Below are 24,329 nucleotides of genomic sequence, written 5' to 3' on the forward strand. Positions count from 1 at the left end.
GTCTCGGGTCTCCACCAAAAGGGGCCACTTCCAAAGGGCCTTCTACCTTCTGGTCGGTAAAGCAGTAACCCACAGCCCAACCAGATCTTTGAGAGACTCTGAAACCTCCACTGTGAACACCAGACAAGCCCCAGGTGTCTTCAGCACAGGGTTGCCTGAATTATTCACAGCCCGGGAATTAGCTAAATGCAATTTAACTAATTTGCCTGGTTAATCTAGAGCACCTCTAAATCCCCATATATTGATCGAAGTTGCCAGAGGTATTTTAACCCTTGAGACCCCCCAAGATGCTAAACACCGGTTAAGAAAGCAATTTTAAACACACAAATCTAATTTCCTTCAGTGTTTAAGTGACTGTGAACGAACTGCTCGCCTTGCTGCCAGCTCTTGCCAGAAGGAAGATTCATTCAACTCCACCTTGCACGCAACACGCTGAAAATGGTGAGCTGAATCAGCAGAGCCCATCCTGGAGGAAGAGGTAACCCTGCCTTGAACCTCTGTGCATCACGCAACCTTAATTTGTCTCTGCTAATTAAGGGCCAGGACAGAAACAGAACAATTAATAAGCTGGCATAAACTGCTGGATTTCGAGGCCTGGTATCTCCTCCCAGAAGACATGTCCAAAACCACCTGGGCTAACAGATTTTTCCTTCAAGTGCAAGAAGAAATGCAGTAAAACCCTCTATTTTTCTCCTGGATTTGATGACTAGAGAGCCGTCCGTCAGCCCCTGGCCAGAAAAGCACACATCCAAATTAAAGGCACCATGTAAAAGCCCAAAGCAACAAAAATAGAGATTCATTGGTGGCATTTGGCAAGTGACAAAATACAGAAGCTTTGGGTAACAATTCTTTGAAGGGAAAGCTAAAGTTCATAAGCATCACTGTTGGAAGGCTCTTAGAGAGGAGAGTGTTAAATAGCATCAATTGGCAGACTTAAGCATTGTCTGGGAAATGTCAAACGCTGTCAAGATACAACAAAGCTCTCTGCAGCGAAGCCTCTAGCAAGGGCCTCCTGCGGGTTCATCTCTGCGAACGCAGGCTGATGGGCCATCAGCCCTGCCAACAGAAAATGGCTTATTAGCAGGTGGTATGCAGAGTACAGCACCCTTGGAAAAAAAAAAAAAAGGTCATCCCACTACGACATCCACGTCTCCCTCCAGTACCTGGAGCTGAGTCCAGCCCCGCTGTCAGGAGTCCTCTCAGATGGGTCAGGTCAGCGCTCCCAGGCTTCCAAATCCCGGCTTTCTGGGAGCTGCACTCAGCCCATTTCAGGGAAAAAAGGATGAAGACATTCCTTAACTCCATCAGAAGCCTTCCAAGAATTCCCCCATCTCAGGGAAAAGAAAAGGAAAGGAACATTTTTGCTCAGTTGTTCCGAAGCAAAATAAAACCACAAGACAGCTACCACTGGAGTAGAGAAGACCTGAAATAAATAGCCTCTCCTCCAGCTTCCAGCTGCATGGGATTGCTTTATACCACCTTATGCAAAACCCCAAATAAAATACCTCCTACAAGTTATCAAAGAAACAGCATTAAGTTCTCCATAGGATTAGGCATTGGCTTCCGGGGAGACCTTAGAGCCCCCCTTCCAGTCCCTAAAGGGGCTCCAGGAAAGCTGGGGAGGGACTCTGGATCAGGGAGGGGAGCCATGGGATGAGGGGGAAGGGGTTTAAACTGAAAGAGGGGAGATTTAGCTGAGATATTAGGAAAAAAATTTCACTGTGAGGGTGGTGAGCCCCTGGCCCAGGTTGCCCAGAGAAGCTGTGGCTGCCCCATCCCTGGAGGGGTTCAAGGTCAGGCTGGATGGGGCTTGGAGCAACCTGGTCTGGTGGGAGGTGTCCCACTAGTGGGGGGAACTAGATGATCTTTAAGGTCCCTTCCAACCCAAACCATTCCAGAATTCTAAACCCCCCAATTCCTCGATACCTTCAGCAAGCCTCCAGTTCCGATTCAGCCCTGCGTTGTTTTTTTCTGAAATATTAAAAAAAAAAAAAAGCAGCTTCAGCAAGATCAGAGTTAGACACAAAACCTTCCTTCCTTGATCGACCAACCCCTGCTGTCTCTGATCAGCCCGAGACCCACAACAGCCCGCAGTAACTGAGGAGCTCCAGAGTCTGACCAGAGGCCAAGGCTTGGCAGCACTTGGATGTGAACATCACACCATCCCTTCGGAAGAGGTGTCCCTTTGGCACTACAACTATAGGGGCTAATGCTCCAAGAAAAAGCAAGACACCTGCTATTTTCCCTGCCCTTGCTCGGCACTTCAATATTCAAGTGACAGATGCCTTTACATCACCCCTGAGACAGGCAGTTAAGATGACGGCTATCCTTTGAGGAGAAAGAGAAAAATGGGGCAATATACCTTTCAAACGAGATTAAGAGAATGAGGGCTTCACAAAAGCAATCCACGATCTATACATTTTTGTATCTGTACAGATGTTACTGTACTTGGAATGGCCTAACACTAAAATCCATTGCGGGGGGAGAACAGAAAAGCTCTGGAGATGAGCACAAAGCTCTTTGAAAGCCAGTGGAGCACACCTCCTCCCGGGGGTGGCCAGCTCTAATTGCCACATTGCTTCCCAGTAATGATAGGGGGAAGAGAGGCAGGACAGCTGCAAAAAGTAAATGAGACTTCTCAAAGGGGGGGGGGGGGGGGGGGGGGGGGGGGGGGGGGTGGGGAGGAAAGGGAAAATAACCAAGATCTTTTTACCATGCTATTTGTGACAAGAGCCATCAAAACATGAGAGTTGGTGATGGACAGCTGGGGAGAACAGTCAGGATTCAACAAAACAGTTCAGACAGCATGGAATCGGAATGAAAATTAACATTCATCCAAAAAATTACTTAGTATTTTGCTTTGCCCTAGAAGTACCTCTGTGTCACACGGTAAATATCCCAATCTGCTGCCCGGACACAAACCGAGACAACTCCTTTCCCAAAGGTGACTGCCACAGCTCCAAGGGCAAGGTGAGGACAGGACACCATCTCTTATCCAGCCGGTGAAGCTGGGGAAGAGGAGCTCTCTCCCAATCCGACCTGCTCGCTTTGCCAGGTGTTAAGAGCGGGCTGTGCTGCTCGCAGCCCTGTATGGTAGGATGGGCAATTGCTCACGGGCTTGTCAGAGCCACAACAGAAGCTAAATCCAAAGCTCAGTCACCTTAGCCTTCCTCTTCTGCTCTGGTTTCATAGAGGTAATCCAAGTTTTGAAAATAACTCTACACAACTCACCTTTTGTGCCAGTGATCCTGTCTTCATTAGGGTTTGTCCTCTTTCCTTAAGAAAAAAAGAGAAAGGGCAGGGGGGAGACTGAGCAAATCGCTTCCCCTCCGCAGGGAGCATTTGCTCAGCCCTCCAGCACTGGGAGGCAAATTATCTTTTGGTGCAAGGGCCCACAGTTCAGCACAGGTTCTGCTAGCCAAGGGCTTGGCCCAGGTCTCCCTTCTTGATTCCTGCTTTCTAACAAGGATCCAACATTTAAAGAAAAGGGCACCCGCGCAGCTGAGGAGACCCAGGCTCCCGCTCACTCCTCCAGCCTCCCACGGCAGACCTAACACCCAGGAAAAATAAGATCTGAGAGTCATCAGACATAACATCTCATTTATTCCTTACAGATGCCCCCTGTTCTTTCCCCCATATCATTATGGTCAAAATACACGGCAATTACAGTCCCCCCTGTGGGTACATTCTCCATGAGGGTTTGAAGCACAGCTCTGAAGCAGAGCTCCATCTAAATAGAGCCAGCTCCGAGATCCGCATCCCAAAGCTCAGTGGGAAGAAGTGGGCACGTCAAGACCTTCACAAAGCGCCGGTCTTCCCCAACAAGCCACCCAGGACACAGATATCCATGCCCTTTGCCCTGTGCTCTGGCACTTCCCTTTGTCACATCAAAGATCTGCAATATCTGATGGCGTAATTCGACAAATTGCCACCTCTCGTTGCTTTACAGCACTCCTGTTGTCACAGCATTGCCTCCAAAGCTTCCCATTTCCCCTACAGAGCAAGGTTCCCCCAGCATTTAAACATCAGACACCAGGTTTACTTGACGCTTTACAGTCAGCTAAGGTAGAGACCAAGCCCTGCACAGTTTACGGTGCTGCAGCTCAGGTAGCCGTGCATTTAGCCAAATCCCTTCTCCAGGCACTGCCCCGTCCCACCTGCCACAGTCCCTCGCAATCAGCTCCCTGATCCTGGCAACATGTTTTTCATTGCCCCTCTGAGTCCCAAACTCCAGAAGCTCCCAGTCTCCCCTTTCTCCAAATCTCCACATGTCCAGGCACTTTGCAGCTCCAAGCATTTGAAACTGTCATTATCCACTCAAATCCCTGCCTGGACTGTGCTCCATCCCCTGATTTAGGTGGACACAGCCCACCCCCCGCCTTTTACTGCTCAAGCATCCCAGAGTAACCAACGAGCACCGTGCTCCCATCTCCTTTAGAGAGCCCTCTCCTTTCCCCCAGCCTGCTATGGCCACTTTTCTAGCTCCCCTAGAGAGCAGAGTTCAGCCAGAAGCACGCAGCTTTGCTCGTCTTCTTTTGGAAAGAAGTTGTATCCCAGGATTGAGGGATGATCCCACACCTTCCACATGACCAGCCCTGCTGTGACAGTGCAGAACTAGGTGTCTGTACCACACTAACACACTGCGTATCCTGCCCCCGACTAGTACCCCCGGCACACAGCAGGACCAGGCAATTCTTAAATAAGTAGAGATTTCCCATTCCTTCTTAGCAAGGAAGGGGGTGTTTTTAGGCAACAGCTTTCCAGCTCACAGCAGAGCAGCAGATCAGCGTCCTACACTTCACTCAATCCTCAGCACTCGCTGCCAGATCACACTGGGAAGAGATTTCCTGGGTCAGAAAAAACAGAGCCAGGTAAAATTAATTTGCTTCAATGTCCTGATTCAATAGCACCTTGCGCAAGGACTGTGTGGTTAAAAGCGAGGTCAGGTTTATGGCACGGGATGTCCCACTTGGGCTCCCAGATGGGTACGCAGCAGAGGGTATCACCAATTTCCAGAGCTGTGGTTGCCCTGACCAGGTACCAGACTCCTCAACAAGCACCATAACAGCATAAGAGAGATGATGCCTGCCGCAGAATAATCAGGAACTCTGCTATCAGCATGAACTTAAAGACATCTAGTTTTTGCCATGAGCTACCTTATCACTAAGGAACACAATCTGAGCAGACCAACTTCAGATAAAAGGCCAAGACTGGAAAGGAACACCCTGAGGACACAGAGTGACCCTGGCTGCAGCAAAGGAATAAAAAAAGTCAGACAGAAGCGTCACACCTCTTCCATTTAGTTTCAAGAAGTCCTCAACAACAGAGAATTACTCCACTAACCAAGGGCTTTTCTACACAAGAGCTTCTGCAGCTTGGGGCAACACAGCCGTGCATTTGAGTATATGCACACTCAGGGCGTACAGGCTTGGAGTTGAAAGCTGTGCATCCTTCTCTCTTCATTGCTGTTGAAACACCTTCACTTCCCAATGCTAAACTCTGGTTCTACAATAATCATCCAGACAGTCAAACTATAGCTTCAGGCACAGAATCATGGGACGGTTCGGGTTGGAAGGGACCTTAAAGTCAACTGGTTCCAAGCCCCCTGCCCTGGGCAGGGACACCTCCCACCGGCCCAGGTTGCTCCAAGCCCCGTCCAGCCTGGCCTTGAACACCTCCAGGGATGGGGCAGCCACAGCTTCTCTGGGCAACCTGGGCCAGGGGCTCACCACCCTCACAGCAAACAATTTCTGCATCAGATCTCGGCTAAATCTCCCCTCTTTCAGTGTAAACCCCTTCCCCCTCGTCCCATGGCTCCCCTCCCTGCTCCAGAGTCCCTCCCCAGCTTTCCTGTACCTGCTGAGGATGTGATCCTGAAAGCGCAACTATTCACAATTCAATTTTTCACCGTAAGTAAGAAACAGTGGGATAAAGCGGAAGGCGTGCAGATGCTTCCGAAACGCACACAACCTCAACACACAAGGACAGCACGCACGACATGAAAGATGGAGAGACAGAAACAAGACCACTGGGCTCATCAGCTGCCACTTCAATATCCGGTAATGACAAAAGTAGTAAAGGAGATTCTAACTGCTTTAAAAATACCAAGAAATAACTGCTTACTTGCCTGAAGTTTAGCGTGGAAAATCCCTTTATAACGCAAAATTAAACTTCATGATGTCTCAGGGACCCTGTCTGACCCATCTTCAAACAGATCACCCTTCTGAAAGATCCCAGCTGCGTCACCTGCGAGACCCAACACCTGACAAATCTTTCCCTGCCAGTGGTCCTGCTGCCTCTTCCCATCCATTACATTTTCATCAGCACCTTCACATGCTTGCTGCTCCCCGAGGTCAATTAAGGACAAAGGAAAACAGGCCAATGACAACAGTAACCAGAGCAGGGTATTAAATAACTTGACAGCAGAGCTCTGAAACAGAAGCAGCAGATAGCGAGGCGTTACTGCCCGCCAGGTTTCAGGAGGCAAACGCAGTACAGACAGGGCAATAATCTGCTCCCCAGGGATGGAAAAGCCAATCCCCCCAGCAGCAGCACTACACAACGCCCTGCAAGGTTCCTTCCATACATTTTCAGGACAGAGGAGCTTCACCTCCGTCTACATCCAGCCCACCTCCGAGTCGTACAGCCATTCTGAGGTGCTCCCTGGAGTGTTTCTCAAGGCACAAAACCCAAGACCATCATATCTGCAGGCACGGCAGGGTGCAAGGCATCCAGACACGGTATTCCAAACAAAACTGCAGAGCAAGAAAGCATGTCTCATCCCCAGTTGCAATACTCACGCTACCACTTTTCCTACTTAAAGGAATCCTTCCCGTCCCCACTGTCTGGTCCACCCAGCAGAAAACGCCTCCTCTGGATCAACCCCTTCTTATCATCTTCCTTCTCCAGCACTGCCAGTTCCCGGTTGGACACCATTGCTCTCCAGTCACAACTTGTTTTAAAAGCGTTTTCGTTTTGTTTTGATTTTTACATTCTCTATTTGCTGTGGTACTTTTACACTTGTGTTTTCAAATTCTTCTTAGCAGTTACATGCACTAACCAAAAGAAAAAAAACCAAACACAAAACAGAACAAAAAGCTCACCTCATCGCAACACGAGTAGCCAGGGATTTTGTGAAAAGTCCATTGTTGAAAGCAAGGAAGACTTCAAAGATAAAAGAAGCGTGGCCAGCAGGGCAAGGAAGGTGATTCTGCCCCTCTGCTCTGGTGAGACCCCATCTGGAGTACTGCGTCCAGCTCTGGAGTCGTCAGCACAAGAAGGACACAGAGCTGTTGGAGCGAGGCCAGAGGAGGCCCCGGAGATGCTGGGAGGGCTGGAGCCCCTCTGCTGGGAGGACAGGCTGAGAGAGCTGGGGGGTTCAGCCTGGAGAAGAGAAGGCTCCGGGGAGACCTTAGAGCAGCTTTCCAAGGGACCTACAGGAAAGCTGGGGAAGGACTTTTTACAAGGGCATGGAGTGATAGGACAAGGGATAACGGCTTCAACCTGGAAGAGGGGAGATTTAGCTGAGATCTGAGGCAGAAATTGTTTGCTGTGAGGGTGGTGAGCCCCTGGCCCAGGTTGCCCAGAGAAGCTGTGGCTGCCCCATCCCTGAAGGTGTTCAAGGCCAGGCTGGACGGGGCTTGGAGCAACGTGGTGTGGTGGGAGGTGTCCCTGACCAGGGCAGGGGGGTTGGAACTAGACGATCTTTAAGGTCCCTCCCAACCCAAACTATTCTGTGATTCTATGACTGTTCTGCAGTTCAGAGTCCTCAGAAGTAACACGGCAGACCTGTGGAGGGCCCCATCAAAACACATAAAGCCCCAATTCATGCCTTGCTTTTTTTAACCCTCAGTTTTCCATGAAGGTTGGAGGCCCCATCCCCGCCTGCCGCACAACCTCAACAGCAGCTTTCAGATGTACCAACCGATGCCCCTTGGTTTGCCAGCGAGGCCTCTCACAGCACCCTGCCCTGCTTTAGGGGGGCAAAAATGAGCATATTACCATGCTTATCACCCCAGACTCTATTGCAGAGACCTGGAAAGGCTTCTTGGCATAAAGACAGCTCCTCCGAAATTAATGCGTCTCGCACCAAGAGATGCTAGGCCTTAATATTTCAGTAGGAACCAAGATTCCACATCTTGGCCCTATTCCAAAGCCTTCTGCGTCTTACATCACATGCGCTAGAATCAAACAAAGCATTATGGTTTAGCTAATTTTTTCTGCTCCATATATCTCTCCACAGGCAAAAGAAATAGGCTTCTGAATTTGAAATGGAATCTCTGAAGTTTCTGCAGAGCTTCACTTCCCAAAAAGCAAATATTTACATCCCCTAGCACCAGCTGCCTCTTTTCTTTTCACCTCCATTTCATTTCCGGATGCATTGTTGGTGCATCTGCTCTATTAATTAAAACTGATTTACACAAGACAAAATTGAGTCCTTAATACAACCCTTCAGTGGAAACGACTGACGTCTAAAATTGCACTTGTGTCTTCCAAAATTCCAACATCCCATTTTCTCACCTTTGCTGCCTGAAAAGCGTTTTGCTCTGTTCAAGTCCATAGGGCATTCCTGTAGCTGAAAACAAACAAAATAAATAATAATAATTCAGCCTAACCTGACACTCCTGACTTGCTCTTGGCTCCTCCTGCCATCAACGATTAACATGGTGGGGACTGAGGGGAAGGCAGGTGGTGTCTGGCTGTTTTCCTGATCTGACCATTTTTCAGGCTCTTCTTTAGGAGAGCGAGGAGTGGGGATGTAGTTTGGCTTCTGACCTGAGATGACTTCACAGTGCTCAGCAAGGCATGAAGTGGCGTGGGGCTGGGAAAGCAAAGCAACACAACAGATCTGAGAAGGAAGCTGCTTCACCACTGGGCATCACCACCACTGCGGGCGTCCTCCTCCCTCAGAACAGAATTATCGGCCTCCGACTCTGGGCCTTGCCTGCTGTTAGCAATCCAGAGGTAACTTCAGCTCAGGAGGGTTACTTCGCAATGCCTTTCATTATCACGTTATCTATATAAGAACTTGGCATCTTCCAGACATGGCTCAGAAGGCCTTGAGGAGGGATGGGGAAGACAGGAGCATACAGACAGCATGCTCTCCGTTGGTACTCCCTCTGGAAACAAGACGAAACCCTCTGCAAACTACAGAGGAGGTTCTGTCCACGTTTTCCCCAGTTCCTCCTAGATCTGAACACCTTTCTGAGACCCTGCTGGCTATTTTAACAGAACCTTGGCCTCCCGGTCTCTGTATGATATATCAGCCACAAAGGCCATCTCCCAGCCCCATATCTTAATCCCAGCTTCAATTTAATCTCTGCTGCAAAACGCCACAGAAGTGGAGTCTTTAAAGCCTCATCTACCTTCGGGGGGAAAAAATAAATATACGAGTTGGCTCTAAGAGTAGATGGTGTCTGGAGGAAATTATGATAATTAAGTTTCAGAGTTGTAGATTTCCAAGGGACTACTTCACTCCAGCACCAGGCCTCTAGGCCAGCGCAGCAGTTATTAAAATTGTAAGTTTCACCACATTTTATTAATTGCTAATTACTGCTTCATTACTTCCACTCATGCTCCCGAGACGGCTGCTGTGACAGGTTCCTTCAGGAAGCAGTTCGGGTCACTTCAAAACTACTCATCACACCACTCTGTGCAAAGTCTGTTATTGAAAGCTAAATAGGTGGTTCTCAGCCAGTACATGTGCTTGGCCCCAAACCTGTTACACATGCTAAACATTTTTATTTTTTTTTCCAGGATCACACTAGAGGACTCAGAACAGGCTTGTAACTTCTGTGCCAGCTCCACTTTAGCAAACCCCACTGTCCCAGCATCCAGCCTAAGGGGCAACGGTCATCCTGACCCCTCTGTGACCCACTGAAAAACGCGTCAGACTGAACTTCACGCTGGAGTTCAGTCCTCTTCCTCCTCAAACTGCCCCTCGGATGTCTGCTCGAGTACAGTGCGGATCTGGTCTCCGTTTTCTGATGCAAAGCAGTGATACTCAATCCACATGGAAGGTGCGGGAACCAAAAGCTGGACAATATCCAGAGCTTTGAACAGGTTTCCAAGTCTGAAAAACATATTTAAGTACAGAACTTTCACAAAACTACTCACCTAATTAAAGAACCAAACCACTTACATGAATATAAATTTATGGACTTATACTACCCTGCTTCATAATGGAAACAAAGCCAATTTAGGTTTTATTCAGCACCAGTGCTATTAACTGTGCATCTTAGGCATAACTGTACTTCTCTATAAATCTAAATTTCATTAACAGCCTGAAATCAATTACTTTGTGATTTATAGTTGAGGCCATAGTACTGACAGTTATTAAACACCGAGCCTGCTCCGGTATTTCCACGCAAAGTGCCAGCTCACCCTAGCTGAGGGCGATCCCGCAGGGCAGAGGCAAGTTTTTGAACTAGCTCTCCTCTTACTCCCAGTATGCTAACTGGATCTGGGTCCCTTGCAGTTGGCACTAACACTCAACACCAGTTCTAAGAGATGCAGGGCTGCAATGCGTTTTTCAGGCACGACAGCAAGCCTCCACCGCTGAACATCACCATTTCTACCCAGCCAGGAGTCTTACAGCCATCCCAGTCTAGGCGCACTGATCCCAAACTACTCATCTACTCCATGCAGAGCTCTACGTATTGTCCTGCGCAACTTGCGGAGTGGTTTTATTCAAGTTACATCGCTGGGTACCTTCCATCGGCACTGTGGCAGTAACGAGGGCAGGGAGCTCAGCAGCTCAGACGTCCCCCGTGGATTCAGATGTCCCCAGCAGCAGCAGCCCTGCCCTGCGCCCCCGCTCCTCTGCCAAACGCTCGTCCATCAGAGAGCATCGTTATTCGAGGGAGCATGTAGCTATTCAGCAGCCACCTTGGAGCTGAGTTTAATTGTGACCCCAAGACAGATTTCATTACATTTCAACTCAGCAGCGCTGAGTTGTGCTCCATCATCAACCCCGGGCAGTCAACTGATTATAAAGCAAGTATTTAATCACCTTAACTCTCTTGAGACTTAAATTAAGGCACTTCGCCACCACAGCCCCTTCGTTCCTTAGTCTAATTGAGGTTTCATTACCAACTGGCTCAATTGTTTTGCGGCACAGGTACCTGACAGCTTAGGACCTAGGGGTACCTCCGCATGAGCTTTCATTTATACCAGGCAGCAACCATCCATTCATCTCTTCGCTATACAGATAATGATCTCTGCCTTCAGCAACAAATAAGATTTGAATATTGATCCACTACTTCTCTCCGCTGTCCCCCAATTTAGATAAATCAATTCGCCAACAAGTGACAGCCATTCCTCTCCGCTATCCCCCAATTTAGATAAATCTATTCGCCAACAAGTGACAGTCAACCTCATTTAATAAGGCATTATGAAGATGCGCTTTAACAGATGCGTTCGAGTTTGCTACGGAGGAAAAATATTGTTTTAATAAAAGGGGCCACCGACTGTGGTGCACTAGTTCAAACATGAGTTGTATTACAGGTAAAATTTCATGTCCCAAGTCTCGCTGAGGACCTGACTAACACAATAAAAGAATTTGCTAAATATCTGTTCAGCCAGGGAGAGAACTGATTTGCTTTGTGCTCAGTGATTTGGCTCAGCTTTCAACACCAACTATTTAAATTCAAGAACTGGCAGGTATGCTAGCATATTAAGCTCTATCAAAATTCAAATAAGATTTATAATCAACATAGTGTAGTGCCTAAATTGACTTTAAGGACCGAAGAAGTCACATATGCAGCTTTTAAGGTCTGTAGCAGCAAAATGAAGACATCTACATTTCCCCTTCACTTTCTAATCTGTCATTTCACATGTTTTTAGGCACTGATTTTATACTGTTATGCTGGGAATGCAAACATTTCATAGACTTGTTTATGAGTTTGAATACAGCTCTGAGCATGAGCATTTCCCTATAATTCAGTAAAACCACTTTAAACAATATTTCCACCAAGATCAACCTGACAATCCTAACGGGCTCTTCCAACCCAGCCCCCCATTTCAAAGACCGTTCACTTCCAAAGTCCTGACATCCCCTGAAGTCCACTTTGACATTAACAGCCAATGCTTAACAGTTTAGACCTTCACCGAAATCAAGCAAGACAGCACCACCCCGCATTTCCGCATAGATTCAACAGCGCTTCTAGTTTAAAGATTTCCCCAACACACACCTACCAGCTAGAAAGAAATTAAGGTATCTGAACAGTATATATTTCTTGTGCCATCGCATACCTCTAGCACACAGAATGATCTTCCCCAGCACTCTGATTTGGAGTTCACTTCCAAAGAGAAAGGCAACAAGGGGGGGAGAAAACAAACCCAAACATTAGCATTAATAATTGCAATCAAAATTAGTTAGCAAGCAGTCTCAAGACAAGTGTGACAGCCAAGCCAAAGACAATCAGCTGGAACCCTTGTCAGCACCGCGGAGCCAACCCTGAGGAATATGGCACACTGCTTTTTCTTAATAACACCATTCGGGGAAGGCAAGCACTTAGAACGAAAACATTTGGGTAAGGATTAATAGTAGACTTTGCAGACAAAAGTACAGTGTATAACAGCCTTGTCCTACCAGCCCGGCTGTCACAGCCAGGAGAAACCAACAATCCTCAAGAAAAAATCCTTGCTGTTAAAGTAGGTTACAGCAACCACGCGAGGGGACGTAAAGCTCGGTGACAAGGGCAAAGGAGGCCCTCCTACGCACTGCTTTGACCACGTCCGCAGCTGAATTCTCTCTCTTTGAACTGGTAAGCTGCAAAGGTAAAGACAGTTAAAGAGCAAGAAGCAACCACCCCACCCCTCCCCAGGGAGCAGGTCCTGTATCCTTCATTCATTAAGGATCCAAACAGCAAGATGAGGGAACCGTGGCTCCAAAAAAATGAAATAGTAAACCTCCCCAGACTTCTCCCTGTTGTTCTTCGTTGTTTTGTTCCATGTTTGGGTAAAGAAACACATAATTAGCAACATTTAAAACCTAAAATAAAATACTTTATTTTCTCCAAATAACATTTATTTTCCTTTCCTTTTTTTTTAAAAAAAAAAAGTCTTCTTAACACTCATTTGCAGACCAAATGAAAATATGCACTAGCCATGTAAACCAACATCCCTTCATCTACTTCGAAAAAAAAACATATATACATCCTTCCAAACAAGAGCACACACGGATTAGTCACAAAGCAAAAGCTTCAAGGCTGCACAATCCTGGGGGTTTCCACGCGTGCAAACATGAGCGTACCCGTGTGTACAAGAAAGGCAGCACCCAACTGGTAAACTGTTTGTTCAGGTGGTTATGCCTCAAAGCTTTTTTTTTTTTTTTTTTTTTAAGAATTTTTAGCAAGGTAATTCTAGCAAATCCCGTCAGCTGCATCTTCTACTGGCGTCTCCTGGCTGGTGGAAAAGTTTCCTACATTTAAACATCTCCTAAAAATCCTTCTTGTTATAGGAGCCGACAGCCACTGGCTAATTCTTTTAGCAAATTTCATTCTTAAGACTTGAAATCAGCCCTGGACCCATAACGAGTCACAAGAGAGGGCTCGACGGCGATCCAAATTATTGCCTAAAGAGCAAGCAATGAAGAGCCACAGGCTGAGCGCATTTCTGGCATAAACAGCTCCATTCGATCCCTCTGTCAAGTGACTGAAGTGCACAAAGAAGTGGAACGAAGGATATCAGCATGGCAGTCATGAAAATAGCTGCACGAATGAGGTGGAAAAACCATTACCAGACTTTGGCAAGGAAATTTTAATCTCAGCCCGCGCTCACTGAAGTGCTAAAAAAAAAAAAACACAAAAAACACAAAACCCAAGAACCTGATATTCAAAAGCTACAAACTGAAATTTAGAGGCTCTGGTTTACAAGTGGGAAATGCGGACAAGTACCGATAAACAAACGCATTTCATACCACCCAAAATGGTGAGACAAGTTAGGCAGGATTTCCCCCACTCAAAATTAACATGCTGAAAATCAACCATCAATTAAAGAGATGTGAAAAGACAGTTTTTAGGGATGATAACAGGAGGCTACAAGGCTCTGAGGCTTTGGCTTACTGGTCAACCCGTGCTCCCAGTGAATCAAGGATTCCATGTTACTCTGCATCCTAAAGCATGGCCAGAAACCAAGGTATGTTTATCTTTTCTCCTACTTTCTAGGCAGGCAATATTAATCTCTTCCCGTTAAGTCCCAAGTTGTTTTTTCCTAGCAGAATACAATTCTGCTACATATTCTACTTTTACAACTAGTAATTTGATAGATCCAGCTTAAATTAAGATGAATAGACACCAATTAGTACCACTTTAATAGACCAACGGATTTCATACCGTAAATCTCATTATGTTTTGTAGAAATTAAATTGGAAAGCCAGCGGCAAGAACACATACAATCTGTGCACATCCAAGTGAATCTAAATACAATACAAGATTAGGAAAAATAAGTAGCAAGTCTCTTAACTTTAATGGAACTCAATTTAAATAAAATAAATCGCCATTTTCACTTAGTGGAGTACCCAATTCATTCAGCCCTCACACAACTCATTTCAAAAACATTATGCTGGCTTACAACAAAAGAACCAAAAAGTTTCAGAGAAATAACGTACCTCATAGCTAATCATTGGGCCTAAACATTGGCCCTTCATTGGAAGCCTGCAACAGCAGGGCTGCAAAACTAAATTTACCTCACGTTTGCATCAATCTCCATCACATCATAATCAACTTTTTCTCTCTCCACCCCCTCGATTTTCCCCCTGTGTGAAACCTGGAGCTCCTAATTATGAAAGCCAATACCCAGTTCATCTTCAAACAGGTTAAAAAAAAAAAAAAAACAACTTAAAAGCAGCCAGGATACTGAGACACTTCATCCGGCGTCACCCAAAAATCAAATCAAATTGGCCAAAACCTGACAGCCTCGATGAAGACGGGAGTCATCACACCCTCTCCACAAAGGTTAATACATTCTTCCCGTGCATTCTTACATGTTCCAAAAGTCACAACAGAAATTAAGTGTCACTTCTCTCAAAGAAGTCTTTGGTCTGAAGACAGCCCAGACAATGCAGGATTCTCACAATTACAAGGACAAGTGTCATTGCTAACTTTGAAACTCCTGCCATTAAGACAACAACCATAATAAAAAAGACCCCTCCCAAAGCATGTCCTTTCTTTTAAGCTACTGTCAAAGTATCTCTCCTGTCATCTCCCCATGTCTGCCAACAAACAAAAAAAGCTCCAGAGCAAATCAGGCATCAGGATCCACAGCACATTGGATTTCCTTCGCTTTAGAGATCCAGCTTTCCACCGGAGAGCTTGCACAGTTTTTTGGGGTACTTCCAGACAGATGGATTCTGTTTCCCCACAAGCTCAGTCTAGTATACCTCAAAGCACACAGTCTTAACTCCCCCAAAGCTTTGTGGCCATCTAAAATGTTTTCTCCTAAAAATAAATGAAAAAAAAAAAAAAAGGACACCGATGATGCAGGGAATGATGGGATAGGAGGAATCTCAAGTAAGTCTGCACAGTTCCTCAGGCGTACAGAACAGACTGAGGAAAGCCTGAAAAAAAAAATAAATGCATTTTCTCTCACAGTCCGCCAGTCACCTCAAGATTTTACGTCACCTATAAAATAATAATTTAAAAAAAAAATCTTTGACTGATGTTAGTAAGGAAAAACCCAAGTTATTTAAGTACCTACTAGATGAGATGCTTCCGGCTACTCGTGCTTCCATGGCAGAATACCACAGTGCAAGCACACCCGTGCACTTGAAATATCTCATTTACCCCTGCTTTAAGAGGAGTCTCTCCAAATGCTTCAGCTCAGAGGGAGTTTCAGACACATTAATCGCCCCTGAAACAGTGGCAGAGACAGAGGGCTGTCTTTGGTGGACAGTATCTTTAGCCTGCTTTTCCTTTCAGAGAAAGAAGGCTTTTACAGGTGATCTTTGATACGGTCTCATCATCCGTTCTTCCACAATATTTCTTTCCCCCCCTTCTTTGTTTTGGTTTTCCGCATTTCTTTTTTAATCCTTGATGAAATTCATCCGCGGCCCTGCCTGCACTCTTGAGTTCACAGCTTCAAAACTGATTTACGGGAGAAGCTCTTAGTGCACGTATCTCCCAGTCTGTAGCCTCTGTTCCTTTCCTTCCTGGTCTGAGAGGGGAAGCATGACTCAGCTCACAGCAAAAAGAGCAAGTTCATTTAAGTAAATTAAAATGGACAGTGACCAATCCCAGAAGCTTTTCTTTAGGCTGCTTCTATTTACGTCCAACTGTGTAAGGCAATATTTTTTTTTTACAACATGTTATGAATTAGTCAGACCTGAGCCATCAACTCATTCACCTATCAAATTCTTAAGTAAAAAAAATGAACTGTTACATGCATTCCACTCTGCCCTGATCAAGGTGGCAAGAAAGCCTATTGAATGTGCAGCGCCCCCAGACAAAACAGTTTTTCATCAGTGCTTTTAATCCCTTACCAGTAATCAATTACCCTTCAAGCTCCCACATTATGTAATTAGAGGTGCTTCCAGAAGGTGACTGGCAATTCATCAGACTGTATTTTCCTTCTAACTCCACTTTTTCAGCCTTTTTCTAAAAGTCCTTGCACATATCATCAGCAAAGCCATTTTTCCTTTAAACATCATTTCTCCCTCTGAGCAGGCTTTTCCATCTAAACTACAAACTTAAATGTTAATGCACACAAGTTAGGCCTCAAAATTCAGCTCTCCAAGGAGCAATATGGAAAATAAAATCTGACTCCCTTAAAGGAACAGTCCGTTACCAATTTCAACATTTGTATCCCTAAGGGGAACGAACTGAAATCTTAATCATACTTTCCCAAAGTTATCACATTATTTCTTCAGCTTAATGCTCCTCCAGCGGTACCCAAAGCATTTCTTATACACAAAGCTGTGCATGATCATGTTTTTAGCCTGAAAAACATTTGCAGTTCCTCGTTATTAGCCGCTGCCATAGATGCGAGTCTTCACTTTCACTCAGGAGTCTCAAATTATTTTAAGGAGGACCCACTTAAAAATAAAGTTACAGCAGCCCATCCATTGATGGGGAGGCAAAGCTATACAATAATCTGTCAAAAACCATACAGCCTGCTGCTGTTTGCATAAATAAAATTAAAAGCAAAGAGCATCTTTCCCTGGACACCTCTGCTGCTGCTTCGGGGCAGTCATTTTTAACCCAGCCTTTGCAAGACAGCTGTCTGCTCACAAGATGCTCATCCCTCAAGTCTTCTGTCAGGCTTCCCAAACTGCTGAGTGTTCTGGCCCAAACTTCAACATTTCAGCTTCTACAAACCCAGGGAGAGGACGCAGGTGTGTCAAAACCCTCACATCTTGCTCCGCAGAAGAGGGCTGACGTCACACAACAAGGGTCCCCCATCATCTGGTCCAATGTAACAGGTATAAAGCACCGTAACACCTCTCACCATGAAGGCCACAGCTCTCACCCAGGTGGTACGCATAGAAATTTGCTCAGGGAGAGCTGTGAGAGAGGAGAAATAGTTTCTCCCCCTCAGTCAGTGTCCCTTCCAAGTCCCCCACACCTGAGATTAAGCCTCAGGTTCCCAGACGACCAGCCAATATGGCACAAGCGGCACCAATAGCTCAAAACATCCTCCCAAGGCTAACAATGTCACACCAAGCTTTTACAGTAACGTTACCTTCACATTAACAATGTTTTTATCACCTTCTACCTGCCTGTGAAACAAGGTCTAGCAGCAGCAACGCGCTCGATTCTAGAATTATCTTAAAGTGAAATATTGCTAGTCATCTGCTGCTGCTTGGCTTGCACAATCAAGTGGAGCTGTCTCTTTGCAATGGCTGTGTTTAAATCCCACAAGAACTCCAACAGCTTGCCCTGGAGGAGAACCTCCATGGGCACAAACTGCAAAACCTGCTGGGGAGAGTCCGTGTCTAACAAAGAGCTCATTAGTTTATTCAGGTGCTGCAGATACTCAACAACCGGATTCGGGAGGCCTCGGTAGCCAACGCACAGCAAAGCAGCACTAGTCCTTAAGAGCTCCTGGGAGGTCGGACAAGCAAACGTGATGCATCTGAAACAGCAGTGCAGTATGAAGACCAGGCCAGCTGTGAAGCGCGTAAAACAAGAGAGAACAGGCAAAATCAACGCATCTCCCACTGTAAGCTGGTTCAACGCATGCAGAACATGCTCCAAAAGCTGCTGCTGGTACTTTGGTTCTCCATCATAAAGCAAAGAGAAGCTGAAAGCCAGAAGTGTGGCCGAGTCCAGAAGCTTTACTTCCATACCAGGTTGGCTTTCAGTATCACAGAGGGATGGAAAGCCCACCACAAGGCACTTGAAGTGGTCACTGCATCTTTCATTTAGGACTTCCTGATGACACCTGGAAAGATCGGAGACTTCTGCCAACATCAGTTCCCCAGGAAGAACTTCACACGAGTGACAAGTCTGCAGCATTTGTCTGTTTTTCAGCCTCCCCCCCACCAATTCTTTCATAGCTTCATTAAGATTTTCCAAGACTTGACCATCACAAAATGGAGAACACTTTACCACCGGTAGTCTTTTTCCTTCCAAGATGTACCACAAGCTACACTCCAGGTTAGAAGATGATCCTTCCAAGATGCACATTTTACCAGCATTATTAAAACTATGTTCTTCAGCCCAGTGATTAAAATAGCCCTTTGCCACTTTATCATTCCATGTGAGGGTTTCCAGCATCTTCCTTTCATTGTACGTACTAAAATATTTGTTTCTTTGCCCAAACCATTTTGCATTCATGCTGCAACCGGTCTGAGATTTCTTGACAAGCCAGTTACTTCTGGCAATGGGTTTCATATGAAGTCTTTGCATGAAGAACTCTACCGCACAGTCTCTTAACTTGTTCAGTTTCGCCTGCTCCGCTTCTTCCATGCGCTCAAAGAGATGGAGGTTCTCAGAGATGGTCTCCACCTGGCGCTTGTGGAAGAACACACAACACTCTTCGTGTATTTTAAGAAAAGATTCTGGTAGCGTATGCTGGGGAAAAAGTGCTTTGTTGACCATTTCTGTTCCAAAGTTCTGTATCATCTTAGAAAGCAGCAGATGAATGCTTTCTCTGCCCATATAGCGAAGACAAATCACATAGGCTTCCGAGTTTCCAGCTTTGCTAGTGGCTGGCTTAAAGACATGGACCTCCTCAAAAGCGCAGTTTAGCAAAAAGAGCAGATTGGTAGAACAGTGTTCAAACAGCGTGAACATCTTCAAAACAAAGGATCCTCCAGTGCCCAGGATCATTAAAGCGGTGACTGTTTCACAGTAATGAAGGGGTGAGACGAGAGCTTCCTGTTCACCTGGGTTTCCCTGGCAATCAAAGCTGCCATCAGCAGTTACCAAGTGAACTGTGGCCATATTGCTTACAAAGTTCTGAAGTCCAGTTAGATGTTTCAACGTCATCACATCACCGGTGTTATCTGGGCCAAAGTACCACCAAGGCAACGTATTTGCTATAAGACGGTCATCCATGATCATCATCAGGGTGTCATTTGCTTCATGGTAGGGGTTTAGAGTGTTAGCGACCCAATTCCAGTCGCAAGGGACATGGTGGGATTTCAAGTAGTGATTGAGGCTGGCTATAAAAGCTCCGGGAGCTTCGCAGAGGTGGACAGAATTCAGTTCTCCGCCCTGAAGAGCTTCTTCGGGGAGAAGAGGAAAACTGCAGAGGATCTCGTGAAACTTGCACCAGGCCTGGGTGCACAGCTCCGCGTTCACAGATTTCTTCACATGATTAATTATTTTCCCTGCTTTATTGGTAAACGAGGTGTGCTGATGCCATTCATCCAGGTTCTTATCGCTCAGTTGATTCTTCACTTCATTCATCGAGTCCTTCAGAGCCAGGAGCGAGTTGAATTCCTTGTGATCGCATGTAAAAGCATCACCGGGATCTGGCAGCTTCCATTCATTATTCACAGGCTTAGTGTAAGTAAACTTCTTTGCAAAGAGCTTCTCAATTTCAGAAAGAATTTCAGGACTGAACTTTTCAAGGTTTGTAGTCTGGTCAACGTAAGGCTTCTTACATTTGTTCATTCTTGGATTGATTCACAACCTGGAGGACAAGCAGGGGAGAAGAAAAAGGGTCAGTCTGATCATAAGTGTATATAAATAAGCAAAGCTTTTTTTTTTTTTTTGAATAAAAATCTCTCCTGCTGTATTCTAGAATGAGAGAGAGAAATGTTTCACAGAATCACATACCCACAAGGAAAAGAAGCGAGGACTACCCTGAATAAGGCTATTTGGGAATGAGGAGGTTCACAGGTTCAAGCACCCTTCGTGCTACTTACATAGAAAGTGAAGAAAAGTTGGCTGCTGCTTTGGCTTTTCACTGACCTCTGAACACTCCACTCAGGTCTAAACAGCTAAATACAAATATCTCTCTCAGCCACAAAAGAGAACATACCACAAGCTACACAAATTAAACAAGCGGCCCAGAAATCTTTTCATCTGATTATGGCAGTATTTAGAATCATAGAATAGTCTGGGCTGGAAGGGACCTTAAAGACAACAGCTAACCCTCACACCTCTTCCACCACACCCAGCGCGATGCTGGGAGAGCCCCTCACAGCTGGCAGGCCCCGGTAACAGCCCCTACGCTGCAGAGACCCTGCAGAGAGGTTTAACACTCGCCTGCAAAACCCCTTTGCTGTGCTCAAGCATTGCAGCTCTCTGCCAGGCCACTGCAAATCCTTACGCCTCGCTTTCCCTACTGGAAAAACAGTGATAAATCCAAAGCGAGAAGAGACTTTCTCCCGTCCGTGGTCAATGCTAACTCGTGCGTGATGTTAAAGGAGGATGTAGTGCAAAGTGTTGTGCTCTGCCTGGATAGACACAGACTAACAGGAGCATACGCCGCACTGAGCTGACGATTCTGCTGCCATCTGCTCCAGCGCACAGCACGAAGCACGCAGGGCAGAAGTTTGGTTCGCTAACCAGAAATCAGCCAGCCAGCAATCTATTCAAAATGAAGATGTTCATTTAAGCAAAACAATTTAATCAAAATTACCGCAAGAAACAGGAAATCCATCAGCATTATCATTTCAACCATCCCCCAAACCATCCCATTCCCTCAGAAGCAAAACACAATTATCTCAAGCATAACAAAAAAGTTTTGTGGGAAAAAAGTATCAGAATAAAACTGAAAGGGTCGAGAAACTTTGGAAGCAGACAACACAAAGTATGGCCAACTTAAACACTTTACCCTTCCCCTTGAATCCACGCAGCACCTCAGGCCACTGCCCCACGACCACAGCTGTCTCCTCTCGTAACCACCAGCCTGCTGAGGAGCGGCACGTCCTTATATACACACAGATGACATTTCATCTTTTGTTTCCCCAATCTGACCGCCTTCCAGCAAGCACATTTAGTTTCACTTTCCTTTATGCAGATGTATTTTGGCTTTAATCCAGTCACTTCTCACTATGGGTGCTGAGAAGAAGGGGAAAACAGAGGGAAACACAGCACAGCCACTGTGGCCTGAACTAGTTTTACTTCATTTTTAAATACCAACTGTGAGCATGGCATTTTAATTACAACTCACGCCAACAAATCCCCAAACCAGCTCTCCTCCAAAGCATAACAAGGAAACAGGCTTTTTCTTTTGTGCAATCATTTCCAGTCCCCATCGACCTGGACTCGATTCAAACCTGCCGAAGAGCTCCGGGCTCCTCCCCACCCCGCAGCCCTTCACACACCCCAGCGCCGGCGGAGGGCCGGCCCTTCCCGCCACACGGTGGGGGCTCACAGGGGCGCCGCTCCCCAGGGAAAACCCGCTCTCCCCTTCCCGCGGTACAGCCCGCCGCCCCGCTCCACAGCGCGGCCCGTCCGCCCCGCCTCCATCCCGGCCTTGCGTAGAGGCGCCGCCCGACCGAGGCGCCTCCCCGCGCCGCCCGCTCGCTACGCGAGGCCGCGGCTCCCGCGCGGCCTAGAGGAGCCCCCGCTCTTACCCGGCGGCGGCGGCGAGGAAGGCCCAGCCCCCTCGCTCCGCGGCCTCGCCCCGGCCGCTCCCTCCGCCCTGCCCTCTCCTCAGCGGGCCCCACCCCGTACCAGGAGGGCTTTTACTTTTCTTTTTTTTTAAATAAATTTCAGCAGAGGGAGGTCTGGGGTGACACAACATGGCTGTTACTAATGGGAGGGGGTGCAGAGAGCAATGAGGCCCCACGCTGGCCAAGCGAAGGCTGCTGGGGCAGGGCAGGAGGCAGGTCACTTCAAGGCCATGTCAGTCACAGCAACGTTCAAAGAGCAAAGTTAAAAGTTTATCCAGAAGTTTGGGTTGGGGCATCGCAGAAGGTACCTGACCTTGAATGGGATGTAAAACAAAACTGCATGTCTTACATGTTCTTTTGCAGTCACTGACTTAGACATAACAAAAAAATAAAACTTCTGGACCAAATTTGAGCCAAAAGCATACCCCAAAATAACCTTGTGTAATTATAACACTAAAATACACACCCCTTTGTGAATAATGAACATGCTAATCGGGTAACCTCCCTAAATGTTTTAAACACAATCTTAGGTGCATATGTATAGTAAGGAGTGGCAAATTAATCTTTATTGACCCATCAGCTGTATTTTATCATTATAAACATTGGGCAGTTTGAAACATGAGGTGCTGCTGGCTGTTGTTAAATGCCCAGCACCCAATTCTGCAGAACTGAAATAAAAACAAATATCTTGACTCAGTGTGTAGACTGGCTTTTGCACACCCAGTGAAGAGCCCTCATTTAGGGACAACATCAGGAGCTAAAAAGCAGGCTGCTTTTCACCAAAAAAGCCTTCCTCATTTGAGCTGGCTTGATTCTGCAGGGGGCAAGCAAAGGAGCCATCTCCCAGCAGTACTACAGCCTGCAGTACTACAAAAGAAATAAAAAACATTTCTAGAAGTTATTCAGCTAGCACTTAAACACAATAATACTTACAGGTTGTTCAGAGGAAGAAAGCTTTGTTACGACCAGCTAGCAACCTGTTGGAGAGGAAGGGCCGGAGCTCAGAGCATCTTTTTGCCTAAAGAGTTGGGGCTTCTGCCCTGCAGAGCCAGATGCGGCTGACCAAGGAGCAGCTCCAGGGTAAAGCACCATCGTCTCCCAGCCCTGCGGATGCCACATCTCAGCACATGCTCTCCAGGACGGCCTCTGTCTCTGGAGTCAGCAGTGATGCTCCTCAAGGGTTCGCTGTGGCCTCTGTAACCCACAAGCAGACACTTAAGATGGCTCTTGCAAATGGTAATTGTAATAAATAGAATCATGTTTGTTAATCAAATCAGGCTTTCTTAAAGGCCGGTGAAAAATTACAATGTTTCGACTCTTCACATACTTAAATCGCAGGCATCCAGTGTGCTATCTGGTGCACTTTGACACCTCAAGGCCTAAATCACAGGCATCTGGTGTGCTTTAACACTTGAAAGGGAAGAGCTAAGTTGTGCGATAAGCTGAAGAGAGTCTCCCCAAGGACACTGATAAAGATGAGGAGCCTTCAGCCTCACGACCGCCAGGAGGCGGGACAAGACCGACCCCCTAGCAACACGTCGCTCAGACCCAGAATATACCAGGATTGACACATATACGGGAACCAGAAGAGTATATAATCAGCTACTTTCGGGAAGTGGGTGTGCGCCATTGGCGGAGCAAAGACTCCCCGGCCGCCCAGCGCTGTTTTGCTTGCTGCCGCTTGCTTAATAAACTAATTTGATTAATTGGACTGGTTCCTGTCAATTACTGGGCCACAATCTATAACAGTAATGCACTGTGATGCCCTTTCTAAATCCCCAGGAGACTTGTTACACCCAGTTGGGTTAGCAGGGGACAAGAACCTTGAAATATTAGCAGAGCAATAAGGAGCAGAATCGAGCATCCATTGCCAGTGACCCCGGAAACACACAAGCAGAGGCAGGAAGGTCAAAGCAAATTAATTACTACAGCAGACAAAGGGTGCAAGCTGCTCTTAAGGCTTTAAATATTGTGGGGATTTTCCTATATGCAGGTTAGGAAAGAAGGCACTCACCAGCCCATTTGGGAACAAGCAGACAACAATGTAGCATGAGTTAGCAGAAATCCTTTGGCTTTAGTGCCAGGTTTGCTGCTATTCAGTTTTGCACTCTCACATATTTCTCCTTGATGAGGCACAATCCAGCCCTAAGCCAGAATTAGTTTTAGCACAGTAGTTCAGTGCTAGAAGTACGTACAAGGAATTCCAGAATTTATACAACTAGGGAAAATTTTGGTAGAAGGTAGGTAATTGGGGGAAAAGCTTAACATATCCATCTTAAAGATGTAATAATGATACGTAGGTACATTATTTTTTCTC

At 46.4% G+C, this 24,329-nt stretch overlaps 1 protein-coding gene across 6 annotated transcripts; it reads right to left on the bottom strand.

The window, feature by feature from the left end:
• Positions 1-754: 754 nt before the first annotated feature.
• Positions 755-23,079, bottom strand: CMTR2 (cap methyltransferase 2). Of its 6 annotated transcripts, XR_012586560.1 has the most exons (5): positions 21,229-21,817; positions 16,838-20,079; positions 3,232-3,276; positions 1,927-1,971; positions 755-1,331 (listed from the first exon to the last, which is right to left on the bottom strand). XR_012586560.1 is itself a non-coding variant. In XM_074583309.1 (3 exons), the coding sequence occupies exons 2-3, from the start codon at positions 20,058-20,060 to the stop codon at positions 9,759-9,761; spliced, it is 2,088 nt and encodes a 695-aa protein (XP_074439410.1). In that variant the 5' UTR covers positions 20,061-20,079; positions 21,229-21,817; the 3' UTR covers positions 9,518-9,758. The 6 variants fall into 6 exon arrangements, 5 of the variants coding, with proteins under 5 accessions (XP_074439410.1, XP_074439406.1, XP_074439408.1 ...); XM_074583309.1 differs by lacking the exons at positions 755-1,331; positions 1,927-1,971; positions 3,232-3,276 and adding an exon at positions 9,518-10,072 and having other exon boundaries at positions 18,287-20,079; XM_074583305.1 differs by lacking the exons at positions 755-1,331; positions 1,927-1,971; positions 3,232-3,276; positions 21,229-21,817 and adding exons at positions 21,974-22,325; positions 22,946-22,982 and having other exon boundaries at positions 12,477-20,079.
• Between the last annotated feature and the right edge of the window lie 1,250 nt (positions 23,080-24,329).

This window comes from Larus michahellis, chromosome 4 (genome assembly GCF_964199755.1).
Source record: "Larus michahellis chromosome 4, bLarMic1.1, whole genome shotgun sequence".
Lineage (NCBI taxonomy): Eukaryota > Metazoa > Chordata > Aves > Charadriiformes > Laridae > Larus > Larus michahellis.